Genomic DNA, 16,207 nt, shown 5'->3' on the forward strand with positions numbered 1-16,207 from the left:
CCATAATATGCTGAAATAAATAAATAAATAAATAATTATTCACCAATTAAAAAATGTATATTTGGTGTGCTTCGGTCTGCAGTAGAGGCTGATATGGAACTATAAGTTCTATCTCCATTATAAATGGCACTTTGATAGTAAAATGATTTGGACAGGACTATGTATTACAGGTGAAATAAAACTCCCTACATACATAATTCTGCATAGGAGGTAGCTCTTATTGCAACCTGAAGAGTGACTCTAAAGAGCCAAAAGCTGTTTTCCTATTGGACCAGTGGACTCAATCCCATTACTTTGTGGTCACTCCTTCCTCACTAAAACCCTTGCCCAGAGCTGGGACTAGGAAGTGAGTGAGGTCGGTCATAAAAGTGCAGGGGCAGATCCTGTCTTTAAGATTTTTATATTTTGTTCATTGTGCATCTTGTTTTATGCATTAATTTTGATTTTTAAAAATATTGCTTTAAAATATTTTCATCTTAACTACTGAGGTTTTTGGGTGCTCCTTTAAATTTCATACCTGAGCTGAGCACCTCACTCATCCTATGCCCAGATCTGTTTTTGCCTCTATTTGCCCACAAATACTGGAATTATGAAAATGAAGAAAGAATTCCATTCTTAGGCACTTTTTCCAAGGGAAAAAGAAATCTAAGGACAGGCATGGTAGAAAAGAGTTACGAAACAGAAATGTTCATTAGTTTAAATGTCTTTTTTTTGTAGTTAAGGTAGTACATTATTTAAAGTAATGAAAACCCACAAACTACTCAGGTAATAATTCCTCCAGAAAACCAAGCCAAGGCTGTGACGGAAATGGGAATGTTTTCTTGCTACATTATGACATTCCTCTGATTTGTGGCCAATTACACAGGTTATAAAATGGCTGTTAATCAGGGAAATGCCATATATTACCATCAGGAACTGCTGAAATAGGCCCTACAGAGCAAAACTCTTGACAGCAGCTATTAAAATAGAGATTTAGTCATTCCTCTTTCTATGGTGCCTGGAGTTAGAAGGAATAAAAATGGTGGGGCCAGTATCCCCTCCATATTTCTAATTTGTTGCTTGGTTCAATTCGGTACAGTTCAGGCAGTCCATGAGCTTTAGTTATGAATGACTTAGTGCTGCTCCCTGCCATTTTTATGCTGTCCTTGCCTTCAGGGAGTCTGAACTTGCCAGGAGCAATTTGTTTTGTTTTTTAATTTTTGAATATACATCTGTTAAAAGTAAATTTGCCCTTGTGCGAGTTTGAGATTTGAAGCCAGTCTACATTGCACTGATTGAATGTCTGTGGAGATAAAAATCATTTTGTGGATGGATATAAGGCTTGCTACAAATTGATGATGGAAAGAGTTAGAAGATGAATTAATACCATGAGGTATTACTACTACTTTGCAGAGGGACAAGACATTTTTTCAGTAAAAATAGCCACTTGAGTTTCTCATGGAATGTATACAAGGCAAGGAAGAAGTAGAGGATGGCATATTAAAAGTCTGAGAATACTAAGATTTTAAAATTATACACCTTATCTCATATAAACTAAGTTTTCAATTTTATTTCCTTCTTAATTTCCCCCTAATTTTTGTCTCTGCCCAAGATAAGTGAAACTAGGTAACATTTCTATAAAATGGGTAATGCTCACATGAAATAAAAAGGTCTATTCCCAAACCCAAGAATAATGAATCAGTGTATTGCTTGACATATGGCACTGTCTAACACACAGAACAGTACCAAGCATTACTCCAGCCATTAATTTTGATCAAACCAATTGACACTTTCCTTCTGTACTGTGGTCTTTTGAACATTCAGTCATTCAGCCCAGACAAGTGTATCAGAAAGGTTGAGATCATGGATATAATATAATTGCAATTACTAATCTGTTGAGATTCTATTATTATTTTATATTAGAAAAAGAGAATAAACAGGAATACTGCAGTGCTGTTAAACCAAAGTATGATATAAGAGTCAAATTTTGACTAAGGCATTATTTTATCATTAAAGATATACTCCTTTTGAATTTACATGCTACCTTTTGTCTGAATCAGCCTTTCCATAGGTAGGTTTGTGAAAAACAAAGTCTGTTCCATTGACAAAAACAACTTTAGACTAAATGGATGAAATTAAGCCTGAGTCCCCTGGCCTACCATGGTCTGGCAAACAAACCAGTCTTTTCCCATTGAAACTGCTAATCACTCATGCAGAGTTTTGGTTCCTCTTTTGGAATTGAACAGTGAAAATCAAGAAAATAAAACTGGGGTAGATTTGGATTAGGAAGAAAAATGAAAAATGACAAAACAGTGGCAAATATGGAAGGGCAGAGGATCTTTCCTCAGAATGAGACATAGCTTGTCTTATCCAACCCCACCATGTGAGCAGAGGGCAAGAAGCAAACTTTCAGAACATTCCTCTCTATCATCTTAGCAAAAGACAAAGCCCTGCGCGATAAAAATGGGGGTTGCAGCTATTTAATATAAACTCATCTGGGCTTTGTTGTGTGTCCAGAATCAGAATCTGTGATTCTGTGGGTTTTTATACAAGTAAATTTGTCTAAACCCGAGATAAACATACATGTCTTCAAGAGCTTGGCAGATAACATAAAGAATGGTGACACCTGTGTTAAACCAGAGAACACTTGTCTCATTTAAAGGTATTCAAATTAAATTTCCTTGCTAGCCCAAACAAAACAAGTCTGCAGGCTCATGGTCTGCTTATTCTGGAGGAACCAAACGTGGGTGTTGCTGTCTGACCATTTTAGTTTGTCACTCTACTGGCTGCAGAGGAATAGCCCCTCTATCCCAATATCCTAAATCTTTGAAGAACTTGCTACCAGACAAGAATCCCTTCCCTCCTTTCCTGAGGCATCTACTGTGACCCTCCACCAGGAGAAAGAACGTATGCAAGCACTGTGCCCATTGCAAGATCTAATTTGGCACTTTCAGATCAGAACAGGGTTGTTCAATAACCTGCCTCCCTATAAAACACAGTGATCTCTGAGGTTCCCATGCATGGTCACTCTAGTATATATGTCTGTGCAAAATAGGTAATTGTATATAGGACCCATCCCAAACATGTGATAGCTACCAAGTAAAGGGAAGCATGGGAGTAAAAATCATGAAAAAAGGCTAGAAGTTAAAAAAGGTTAAAGAAATTGTCATCCCTAATCATTGTCACTAAACTCAGTGATTGCCTACATAATGCAAAGAATTGGAGGAATTTAAAAAGAAAGTGGAAACACTGGGTGTAGCAACCTCATCAAATTCAATTGGCCAGAGACCTAGTAAAGGAATACAGTTGTAGATTCAGCCTACCTTTCTTCCTTGCTCAAGTGCACTTTATTTTTTTTTTTCGGGATCTCCAGATCCTGCACTGGGTATTTGGGTAGACTTATGAGAGGGGGTCTTTAGAAATCTCAATATTAAGAAGACAAAAAATTATACAAGTGGATATAAAAGTATAGTAAAGTGACTTGAGTGAAACTGTACCTCTTATGTTCTTAAAATATCAAAAGATGGAAATATAATATTTAATATAATAAAATTAATGCAATAAAATGTATAGAGTCATCACATATTATATGATTTAATAAAGTTGGCCGCCTCTCATACGAAAAACATAATCATTTAAGTGAAATACTAACAATTTGGATAAACTGCTGTTAAATCATTTTTTATTTTACTTCTATCATAAAAGTGATAAAAATTGTACACAAGATTATAATATAGTCATCCAGAATGGACAAAAAGGCAAATAAATTATTTTGTTCATCTCTATTTCTGTCTTTTTGTCATCCTTTGTTTTGCAAAATACTTTCCTCTGCTTCACAACTTTGTTATTTTTGACTCCTCTCTCTGTATCACTTTCCACATCCAGTCTGTCTCCAAATCCTGCCAAATCTTTTTTTCCTCTCATTTTTCAGATCTGTCCTTTTTGTTTCCACAATCACTGCCACTGACACGTAACTAATCTGCTACCCCATCATAATAAGTTTGTATGACAGCAAACTCAGAGCTAGTCTTCTCTTAACACCTACGCACAACTCCCGGAATGATCTTTTTTGAAGTATCAAATCTGCCCCTCCAGCAGAATATAAACTGACTCTCGTTCTAGGGCTGCTGCTTATGGTTGTACAGGCAGACCACAGCACAACTCCAGTGGACATCATTTACATGTGGTGTCATTGTAAGTTTACTATAAAAATTCTGCAACAGATGCTGGTAGAGTCTTGAGGAATGGATGGAGTTTTCAAATGTGTACCAAAGCACAATGTGACCCAGGGTTTATTGCTGTATAAAATCTGGACACTTTATTGCTCCTTAGGCCAGAGATCCTCCATGAACTTCCTCCCTCCCAGTGAGCTGCTCAGGGACTCCAGCGCCATTCATGCGCACTCCCCTCTCCACCCTGATCCCCTGCCATCCTCTACTCCAGCTACCCATCGCATATGTTTTCTCCTACATGAAAGGCCAATGGCTCTCTTCTTTATTAATCCTCTTTATTATATTATTAACTGATAATACATAATGCCTTTGTAAGAACCAGTTTAAAGTGGGATTTTTTTATTAACTACACATTAATCACATTTTTACTATATATTATTTCAAAAGAGCATTTGTAAAAATAAATGCATATACTGAACACTTTGATGGTGAATTACACTGTGCTTGTTGATATATGACTTTGTAATTGCTCTGGAAAACCTTCCAATTCTATTTCTGTCTGTCTTCACTAAGTTATGAACTCCCCAACAACTGGTGCCATATTTTCTAATTCTCCTGTATGTCTCCATCTACTGAATAAGTACTTTGTACATTCATCTATGAGTGCTTTGTAAATAACCTGAAAATATATAAATACTGGCACATATGTAGGTCCCATTCTCTTAGCTATTAATAATTTCATCGGATCAAGGTTTCACAAGAAACAAAAATCAACACTTTAGATTTAAGGAAAATCTTTTGTTCAAAAAGACCACAAAGTAGACTAACATTAGGTAGATCAGATGGATTAATTAATTCACTAAAAGTAAGATTAACATAGGCAGATTGTGTTAACACTTTAGAGGATAATCAGAATCTTGGGGATTTTGTATTGGCTTTCCCAGCCCACATTTCAATTTGAAGTTTTAAATCATTGATAATTGTTTTAGAACACCCTCGGAGGAAAAATTTTAAAAGATATATCAAAGAAAATAGAGTGGACAATATACAATAATGATGTAAACCGTGAACCAGGGCAATGTATTAATAGAATGTTTACCTTGATTTAAGTAAAGAGTCAACTATATTGAAAGGAGGGGTAGAGGGAGCAGGCATATAAAAAAACTAAATCCTCACCAATTATAATGACATCAAGAGATAATTTATAAAATCAAAGCATCAGTAAATAACATTATAAACATATTTTAGTTATGTAAGGAAGATACATTCCAGCAGGGAGCAGCTACAAGGGTTTAGAGTGAACCTTTAAGGAGAGGCAGGCTTTAATGGGGCTGAGACAGCAAGCTACCACTTTTAGTCAAATTCCTTTGGTACTATTTCATTTTGAAACTTTGTTCATTGTTTTGCAAAACTTGCTTAATATTAAAAAATAAATAGAAACACAACACTCTCAGAGTCAGAAAGGTCCATTGTCTCTGATGTGTTAATTGCTTAAGAGCAGTCACCGAGGCAACTGAGGAGACAAATCTAGATTTTTGTATGGAGAGGATCCCCTAAATCTTGCCCCAAATAGCAAGCTGGGACCCTAAATAATTATATATGATACAATATTTTTTCCTCACAACTTCCCCATGTGATAGGCATCATTATTTCCACTTCACAGATGATAAAAATGAGATTCAGAGAGGTTAGATGAACTGTTCCAAGTCCCACAGCAGGTATATAGTGGAGTTGACAGTTTAGCACAAGGTCATTTGGCTCCAAAGCTGATGCTTTTAACCACTGCTGGACAAAAACACTGAGCTTCTGCCATAGTCCAGAAGGTGGTATGTCAAAATCCATGGCCTTAAAAAATGCTTGATAAATGAATGAGTGAGTGAATACTTAAGAATAGCAGAAATCATTCATTACCAGGAAGGTCAAAATCAAGATTTCCATAGGACCCCATCCAGATACCGGGTCTATTTCAAACTTTCTGCTTGAGAACCACAGATGGAAACACTGCAGAGATTAACCTATTCTGTAATTCAGAAGGAGCCTCCAGAATGAAAGATGAAGCACATTCGTAGAAAATAGAAGTTACATGGACTAAATTTTTTCTGCAAGGAAATTTTAAAGAGAGGATATTCTTTCATTTTTTTGGAAAAGGGCCAAATGAGAAGTGATAATGAGTCTGAATAAGTAGTATTTCATAAGATGAATGTCATGAAAGTGAAAAAGTCCTTTGTAAATGTTATGTATTAATAGGTGGCAATTTAGCAGTAGACTTCATTTAACTAGATCCCTTTGGAAGTAATAGCAGTTCTATTAATTTCACTCTTGTGGATGGGGAATTCACTCAGGGCATTTATTTGTGCCCTGCTCATATTAATAAAAACAAAAATTGTATCTGAGGAATTTAACTGGATGGAATTGAATAGTCAAATTAAACATTTTCATTAAAATTTATAAAATCATCCTGATATTTAGTTGGAAAGTGAGGCGTATATATAATACATATCCTTAGGAAATGTGAAAAGGAAATAAACTTAGGTTCTGGACCAAGTAGTTTAAATGAAGAAGAAATAAAGTCATAAATAACATTATTAAAAACAGGTAAAACAAAGCAGCACAATTATCAAACCAGTGTGAATACATTACCTTCTACTAGTTATGGTAAATCCAATACTGTCTTACACATCTTCCAATGTATTTCTTATATCAGTCAGATGAAGGAAGATGTTATTTTCATTTTACACATGTAAAAAATGGACAGAAATGGGCCGGGCACAGTGGCTCACACCTGTAATCCTAGCACTCTGGGAGGCCAAGGCAGGTGGATCATTTGAGCTCAGAAGTTTGAGACGAGCCTGAGCAAGAGCGAAACCCCATCTCTACTAAATATAGAAAGAAATTAGCTGGACAACTAAAAATATATATAGAAAAAATTAGCTGGGCATGGTGGAGCATGCCAGTAGTCCCAGCTGCTACTTGGGAGGCTTAGGCAGAAGGATTGCCTGAGCCCAGGCGTTTGAGGTTGCTGTGAGCTAGGATGACGCCACGGCACTCTAGCCCGGGCAACAGAGTGAGACTCTGTCTCAAGAAAAAAAAAAAAAAATGGACAGAAATGACAATTGAACCTGTATCTTCGAACTTGGAGTCCTATAATGATTTCATTTCTTTTTAATGACTAGAATTTTATAAAAGAAGGCATTATTAATGATCAAAGACATAATATGTGAGAGCTTTGAGGTTTTTCATAGCATAGTTGAATGTTAGATGTAAGTTCTAATATAACTTAAACCCTAATCTATATTAATATTTAGCACCATGCCAGGTACATGGTAAACATGAGTAACTGCTTATTATTAGTGGAAGTGACGTACAACTCTATCTAGTGATTTTCATTCTCGATATGTCTATCTTGTACAATTTCAATGGGCATGTATTTTTGTCAGCGTGTTTGCAGTCGACCCTTGCTGCTCTGTTGCTTCCCCTCTCCCACTTTATGAGCCCTGTCTTTCCCAAACTCATTCCTAGATGTTAGTCTTCTACTGTATGAGGAGAAGATGAGAAAGGGATAGCCAGAGCTAAAGAAGTACGTGTGCGTAGCCTTTGAGGTTTGGTGGATGTGATGTTTAGAGAGAAGGTAGAATAACTAGGCTACAGCTATTGGGTATGAGAGTTGAAGGGTTAAGGAAAGGGAATCTACGAAATGTAGCTATGGATTATAAATTGAATCTTCTTGCTCTCCAAAAATTACAAGTAAAGAATTAGGTTGGATTTTCTTTCAACTATCAATAATACTGTTTCTTCAGCCACGTTATAGTTCAAACAGGGCCTACATTTTAGTTATGGATACACTATGCCTTTTATTTAAAACCAGCCTTGGAATGCATTTTTCTGTTTTCCTTGCTATCGTTTTGTAAGTTTTCCATTTTAAAATCTGCAGTTCTTGTCTGTACACAGTTTCCAATCACTTAATTCTATTGCCAAAGTTACAAAATGCTTAGACTTGGCATGAGAAATTCCAGAAACTACTTTAGAAAAAATAATCAGTGTAAAAAAGGATAAATTAAGAAAGATCAGAGTCAAGTAGCTGAAACATAACAATCAGGATAGAGTCAGAATGTTGACATTTTAACTTTCTTGTGCAGAAAGCATAGAGAATCAAAATTACTGCTTTAGAACTTCAGGGGCAGCAATAAAAATATTCTTCAGGTCAGTCTTTTTTCTAAATAATTGGCCTGATTGTTCAACCAGTATTTGCTATCAGAATGTAGAAAATAATATAAACCCAGGGATGCCCTTTAAATTAATGATTTTCTCACTGTACATGAATATCTTGCTTGCCAGAACATTTGAATGCTTCATTATTTAAGAAATCAAATCTAATCAAGAAGCTAAGAAATGAAATTTCTACAGTTCCATTTCCTTAATTGATGAAGACTTTCAAGTTGATATCAAAAGAGCAGCCCTTTAATTATTCTCAAGGAATTTGTATAGATATCACAGTCATAATCAGACTGCCTTTATTTCAGAAAGTATACTTTTGGTAACCTATCCAAAGATTTTATTTTAGTGAAAACAGTAAAAATAACAGAAATATTAAAAGAAAGATGAATTGAATTGTGATTGACAGAGGAGAAAATTTAATTACTTGGCAAGTATATTTTGAGGAACTAGAACTGAAAATAATAATATATTACCGACTGAAATGGACATATTGATGTTTTAGAGTCATGCTTTGCTGGAATACTTTATGCTTTATTTTTCAGTGATGGCAGATCTTTGGCTTGGAACTTAGAAGCAGACACCTTAAACAATGTTATGCGCTTATATGAGTAGAATCTGTAGCATAATGGTAGTTTAATCAGTCTGCCTATAAAACCTTTTATATGAAACGGAGTGGATCATTAATTAATATGTTCGGTACTGTTCTTCACATTCAGAACACTGATAGTTCAGAATCCTCCATCTCTCTGCCTTTCTCTTTGCTATTCTCCCCAAATGTAGGCCAACAAAGGCGAAGGTTGTTCTCCAGCTGCCAGTGGCCTGCACAACTCCTCTACAGAGCCAGATGCGCTACCTCTCAAAGGGGTGGGCACCCAATCAAATCAAAACTGTTCTGGCTCTATTGTGGGGCGTACCTTCTCTCCTGAGCTACCCTCTCTGGGTACCAGGAAAGTGATGAAAATAACAGTCTTGGTGTTGGCAGGTAATAAGGTGGCAAATAATACTCTTCCCAAGTCCAGGGTACTGAAGTATTTATTTTTGATAAAAGAACAGAAATACATACACAGAGAAAACAATTTAACCAGAATAACCAGGTATAAAATGAGAAGTTTTGGTACATCGTCCCTCTTGCCACCGTCAACTGCCCCTTTCACTTCTAGTTCCTACCCACCATAATTACTGTAAAGGCTTTCTGGTATTTTCTTCTCCACCAAGCTCCCACCAGCTCCCACCCTGCCAAATTTTTGTATATGTGTCAGCATGTATATGGTGCACCTTGCTTATTTTCATGGAAAGGTTTTAAGGATCTTTTCATATCCACACCTACTCATCGAATTTTTTTAAAGATTGTATACATACCATTGTGTGGATATGCTATATTGATATAAGCAGTACCCTAATGTTGGGTACTTTTATTTCCCGTTTTTTCTATTACAAATAAAGATCTGGTAAATTTCTAGCAGTAGAATTACTGGACCAAATACAAGTCTATTTAAAATTCTAATAAATTTATTAAATTGCTCTTCAAAAAAGGGCTTCAATTTGCACTTCTACCAGTACTCTTGTGAGCACTTGGTATTATAAGACATTTAACTTTCCCCAATCTGATAGATGACAAATGATATCTCACTGTTCCTTTTCTTTATAGTTCTTTAACTATAATAATGTTGAGTTCTTTATTTTAATTTTACAATTGATTATTTCTATTTATTTTATTGTGAACTATTTTGACCATTATCCTTAAATATATGGAACACTTTGCCCATTTGCCTGTCATTTTTGCTAATAGACATTGCTAATCTTCTCTGAATGATTCCAATTTGATTATATATGTTGCATAGGTGAGGCCTCTAATTTCTGTAACTGTGACCAATTTTTTTAAGACAACAATGAAGAAAATGAGAGGGAGACAAAGAGAAGGAGAAAGAGAAGAAAAGAAGGTTGAGGGTATGGGTGGCAGTAAGAGTAGCACTGCTACTTAATATATTCTACTAATCCCTGGTTTTGACTACCAGTCTGTAGTAGAATGCAGTAGTCAGGAGAACATCTGCAATGAGACTGTGTGGTATTTGAATCCCAACTCTGCCATTTAGTAACCATGTGACCTTAGGAAATTTACCTAAATTCTCTAAATCTCAATTTCCTCATTTGTAAATTGGAGATGGTAATAGTGTACAAATCTTAAGTGTTATTGTTTACATTAAGTAAAACAATCCACTGAAACTGACAAACACGAAATGTGGCACACAGCACACATACTCACTGTCACCCATTACTATTGCTAAAAATCGGCAAGTCCTGTCCAGGAGGGACTAGAGCAACCTCTCTTTCTGGGTCCTTTCTCAGCACCCCTCATTACTTGGGAACTGTGTCTTTTATTTACATTTTGTGTTTCTGTGGAGCTAACTTAAACAATTAGCATGATCTCCCAAAGAAACAAATATTTTGGCATAATAAACTATTAAAAATATATTCAAAAAATTATCTGCTTTATCCAATCAAGAGAGGGGAATAATATTGTGGGATACATAGGATTTTCTATATTTTATTTTTTCAATTCCACTGTTCACTAATAAATGATGTAAGAAAAAGAAGACAGATGAACTCCATTTCAATCTTAAGGTATGTTCGTAACGTGATGCATACCTAAGTAAGATTTCTAAACTTATGTTCTTATTTCAACAGATTGGATCTTTATTTTCTTTCCCCTTAATGACTTTTACTCTTTATGCTGTCATATTGGAACTGTAAACTGCTTAGTTACTCTTACAATATAAACTAACCTAAAGTTTAGAGAATGTTAAAAACTAGTGGAAAGAAGCTAGAAGATTTAAACTTGTCATATTAAATTATCTATAGCAAATGGTATTTTTAAATATTAAAGAAAGCATACCAGAGTAACAAGAAACACCCTATGTAAAGTCTATTTGATGCAATTTGCACAAATACTGTTTTCTCTATGAAAAAATGATAGTTTTATCATACATGTGCTCACAATTGTTTTTCTATTTCTTTGATTTTTGTTTCTGTTTAAATAAATGCAAATAAGTGGTATTTACTGAAGTTGGGAGATTCTGCTTAATAATCATATCTGAGATTTGGAAAAGCTAATCCAATAATCCATTTTGGTAGTAAAATTTTTTAAATAAGTGAAATTATTGGAATGATGTAAAGAGGGCATCATTACAAATGTAAAAAATCTGGTTCTTTGGAGGTTTCTTCTCTATAGAAAGCCATCAAATTAAGTCAGATAAAGATCAGATACCAAGAAGAAAATGTCATTTTTGACCATTTTAAAGTGTCCAATGTTCATAAAAACACATCGTTTATTTAATTAGAAATATACTTATGGATAGATGCCAATAAATTAAATGCATTAAATCAATTTTCTTGCTTTTTACTATTTTATATTAAAATAACCTGAAATTGCACTGCCAGGTGTAAGCTTATAGATTGTTAAAATTGTTTTATTCTTTTTTTGTTTTCTGTTCACAGAAAATGATGACCATCTAAATGGCTTAAAAACCAGGTTAGAAAATGCCGATGTTAGAAATGAAGATCTCCTGAGAGCTTTGAATGACACTTTGGGAAAGTTATCAGCTATTCCAAATGGTAAGCGTTCAGGACGCTGCAAACTGTCAGTAGACTTTTAAGAATGTTGTTAACTTGTACAACTTTTTCTTTCTTTCTTTTTTAAATACAAAATATTAAGAGGGTACAAATGTTTTTCTTACATGGATAGCTTTTATAATGCTTAAGTCAGGGCTATTAGTGTATCCATCACCTGAATAGTGTCCATTGTACCTATTAGGTAGGTTTTTCCTCCTCCCCTCCCTCTCCCTACCCCCTTCTTGATTTCCAATGACTTTTACTTCTCTCTGTGCCCATGTGTACCCATAGATTAGTTTCAAATAATTAGAGAGTACAGGTGGTGTTTGTTTTTCTATTCCTAAGATACTTCTCTTAGGATAGTGGTCTCCAGTTTCATCTAAATTGCTGCAAAAGTCATTAATTCATTTCTTTTCATGGCTGAGTAATACTCCATGGTATATATACACACCACATTTTGTTAGTCCATTCATAAATTCATGGATACTTAGATTGAATCAACTTAGGTTGATTCTTTACAATTGTGAATTGTGCCGTGATAAACATTTGAGGTCAGTTGTCTTTTCGATAAAATGACTTTTTTCTGTTGGGTAAATACCCAATAGTGGGATTACTGGGTCTAATGGTAGGTCTATATTTATTTCTTTGAGAAATCTACATACCGTTTCCCACAGACGTTGTACTAATTTGCAGTCCTACCAACAGTATATACGCAAGCAGTCCTACGAACAGTGTATACGCATTCCTTTCTCTCTGCATCCATGCCAGCACCTTTGTTTTCTGACTTTTTAATAACAGCCATTCCGAGAGGGGTAAGGTAGTATCTCATTATGGTTTTAATTTGCATTTCCCTGATGCTTAGTAATTTTGAGCATTTATTTGTATGTTTGGTTGGCCATTTGTCTATCTTATTTTGAAAAACTTCTGTTCATGCCTTTTGCCTACTTTTTAATGGGGTTGTTTGTTCTTTTCTTGCTGATTTGTTTAAGTTCTTTGTGGATTCTGGTTATTAGCCATTTATTGAATGTGTAGTTTGCAAAATATTTTCTCCCATTCTGTAGATTGTCTATTTTCTTGGTTGATTATTTCCTTTGCTGTACAGAAGCTTGTGAATTTAATCAAATCCCACTTATTTATTTTTCTTGTTTCTGTCATTGCCTTTGGGGTTTTAGTCATAAATTATTTGCCTTCACTGATGTCTAGAAGAGTTTTTCCTACATTTTCTTCCAGAATTTCTATAGTTTCATGACTTATATTTAAGTCTTTTATCCATATTGAATTAATTTTTGTAAATGGTGAGAGATATGAGTCCTGCTTCCCTCTTCTTCATGTGGCTATCCAATTTTACCAGCTCCATTTATTGAATAGGAATTATTTTCCAAAGTGTATGTTGTTGGCTCCTTTGTCAAAGATCAGTTCGTTGTAGATAGATGGTTTTCTATCTGGATTCTCTGTTCCGTTCCACTGGTCTATGTCTCTATTTTTCTACCAATACCATGCTGTTTTGGTTACTCTAGCATTGTAGTATAGTTTGAAGTCTGGTAATGTGATGCCTCCAGATTTGTTATGTTTGCTTAAGACTGCTTTGGCTATTCAGGCTCCTTTTTGATTCTAAATAAAGTCTAGAATTATTAACATTTTTTCCAGATCTGTGAAATATGATGTTGGTATTTTCATGGGGATTGTGTTGAATCTGTAAATCACTTTGGGCAGTGTGGATATTTTAATAATGTTAATTCTACCAATCCATGACCATGATATGTTTTTCCATTTGTTTCCATCATCTTCAATTTCTTTCCTCAGTATTTCATACTTATCCTTGTAGAAATCTTTAATCTCCTTGGTTAAGTATAATCCTAAGTATTTTATTTTCTTTGTAGCTATTTTGAATGGTGTTGAGTCTTTAATATGACTCTCAGCTAGACTGTTATTGGTATATGGAAATGCTACTGATTTGTGTACATTGATTTTGTAACCTGAGACTCTGCTGAATTTATTTATCAATTCCAGTAGTCTTTTGGTGGAGTTTTTGGTATTTTCTAGATACAATACCATATCATCCGCAAAAAAATGATCGTTTGAGCTCCTCTTTCCTGATTTGGATACCCTTTATTTCTTTCTCTTGCCTGATTGTTCTGGCTAGGACTTCCAGTACTATGTTGAATAGAAGTGGTGACAGAAGGCACCCTTGTCTTATTCCAGTTATTAGGGGGAAAGCTTTCAAATTTTTCCCATTGAGTATGATGTTAGCCGTGAGTTTGTCATATATAGCTTTTATAATTTTGAGATATATTATATCTATGCCTAGTTTTTGAGGGTTTTTATCATGAAAGCGTGCTGGATTTTTGTTGAATGCTCTTTCTGCATTGAGATAATCATATGAATTTTGTTTTAGCTTCTGTTGATGTGGTGAATCATTTATTGACTTATATATGTTGAACCATCCTTGCATCCCTGGTACAAAACCCACTTGGTGATGATGGATTAATATTTTTGTTGTGATGTTGAATTCAGTTTGCTAGTATTTTTTGAGGATTTTTACATGTATGTTCATAAGGGATATTGGTTTGTAGTTTTCTTTTTCTATTGTGTCCTTTCCTGGCTTGGTATCAAGGTGGTACTAGCTTCTTAAAATGAGCTTGGGAGGATTCCTTCCTTCTTGATGTTATGGAACAATTTCTGCATTATGGGCACCTGCTCTTCTTTGTAGGTATGATAGAATTCAGCTGTGAATCCATCTGGTCTGGGCTTTTTGTGTTGGGAGAGTTTTTTATTCCTGCTTCAATCTTGCTGCTCCTTATTGATCTGTTCCAGAGTTCTAGCTTATCCTGATTAATTCTTGGGAGGTTGTGTGTTTCCAGGAATTTGTCCATTTCCTCTACATTTTCTATTATAGTTTATGTGCATAGAGATTTTCATAGTGTTCACAGATGATATTTTGTATTTCTGTGATATCAGTTGTAGTATCTTCTTTTTCATTTGTGATTGAGCTTATTTAGGTCCTTTCTCTTCTATTCCTGGTTAATCCAGCAAGAGGTCTATCAATTTTGTTTATCTTTTCAAACAACCAACTTTTTTGTTGGTTGATCCTTTGTAATTTTTGTATGTTTGTTTTTCATTTCATTTAGTTCTGCTCTAATCTTTGTCATTTCTTTCCTTCTGCTGTCTTTGGATTTGCTTCGCCATTCCTTTTCTAGTTTCTTGACATGTGAAATTAGGTTGTTAATTTGTGTTCTTTTTGTCTTTTTGATGTAGGCATTTATGGCTATGAATTTTCCTCTGAGGAATATTTTTGCTGAATCCCATAGATTTTGATAGCTTATAACCCCTTTGTTGTCCAGTTCAAGGAATCTTTTGATTTCCATTTTAATTTCATTATTGACCAAATAATCATTCAGTAGCAGCTTGCTTATTTTCCATGACTTCATGCAGATTTCAGTGTTTCTCTTGGAATTGACTTCCAGTTTTATTCCACTGTAGTCTGAGAAGATACATGGTATGATTTTGATTTTTTTTAAATTTTTTGAACAATGTTTTATGGCCTAAGACATGATTAATCTTAGAGAATGTCCCATGTGCTGATGAGAAGACTGTACATTCAGTAGTTTGGGGGCACAATGTTCTGTAAATGTGTTAGTTCCATTTGTTCTAGAGTCCCATCTAAGTCCAATGTTTCTTTCTTTATTTTTTGCTTCAATGATTTGTGTAGCTCTGACAGTGGGGTATTGAAGTCCTTAGCAATTATGATGCTACTGTTTATCTATTTTATTAGATCTAGTAGAATTTGGTTTATGAATCTGGGAGCTCCTTTGTTAGGTTCATTTATTTTTAGGATTGTTATGTCTTCTTGTTGAATCACTTCCTTTACCATTATATAAAGACCATCTTTGTCTTTCTTTACCATTGCTGATTTAAAGTCAGTTTTATCTGATATGAGAATGGCTATACCTGCTCTCTTTTGGTTTCCATTTGCATGGAATATTTTTTTCTATCTCTTCATCTTGAGTCTATGTGAGTCCTTATGGGTTAGATGTGTTTCCTGCAGACAGTAGATACTTCGGTTGTGTTTTTCATCCATCAGCCAGCCTATGTCTTTTGAGTGGGGCATTCAGAGCATTAAAGTTGAGTCATAGAATTGATGTATGTGATGCTATTCTGTTCATCATGTTGGGTAGTACTCTGTTGCTTTGTTTTCCCTCTTGTACCATTGTTTTATCTGAGCTGTGAGCTTT

At 34.9% G+C, this 16,207-nt stretch overlaps 1 protein-coding gene across 1 annotated transcript in view; it reads left to right on the forward strand.

Moving 5' to 3' along the window:
• LAMA2 (laminin, alpha 2) overlaps positions 1 to 16,207 on the forward strand; it is a 551,451-nt gene that overhangs the window by 449,383 nt on the left and 85,861 nt on the right. The window contains exon 38 of the mRNA XM_012660792.1: positions 11,862 to 11,978. Coding sequence (XP_012516246.1) covers positions 11,862 to 11,978 — 117 coding nt within the window. The remainder of the gene's footprint in view (positions 1 to 11,861; positions 11,979 to 16,207) is intronic.

Source organism: Propithecus coquereli, unplaced genomic scaffold (genome assembly GCF_000956105.1).
Source record: "Propithecus coquereli isolate 6110/MARCELLA unplaced genomic scaffold, Pcoq_1.0 Scaffold68, whole genome shotgun sequence".
Taxonomy (NCBI): Eukaryota; Metazoa; Chordata; class Mammalia; order Primates; family Indriidae; genus Propithecus; species Propithecus coquereli.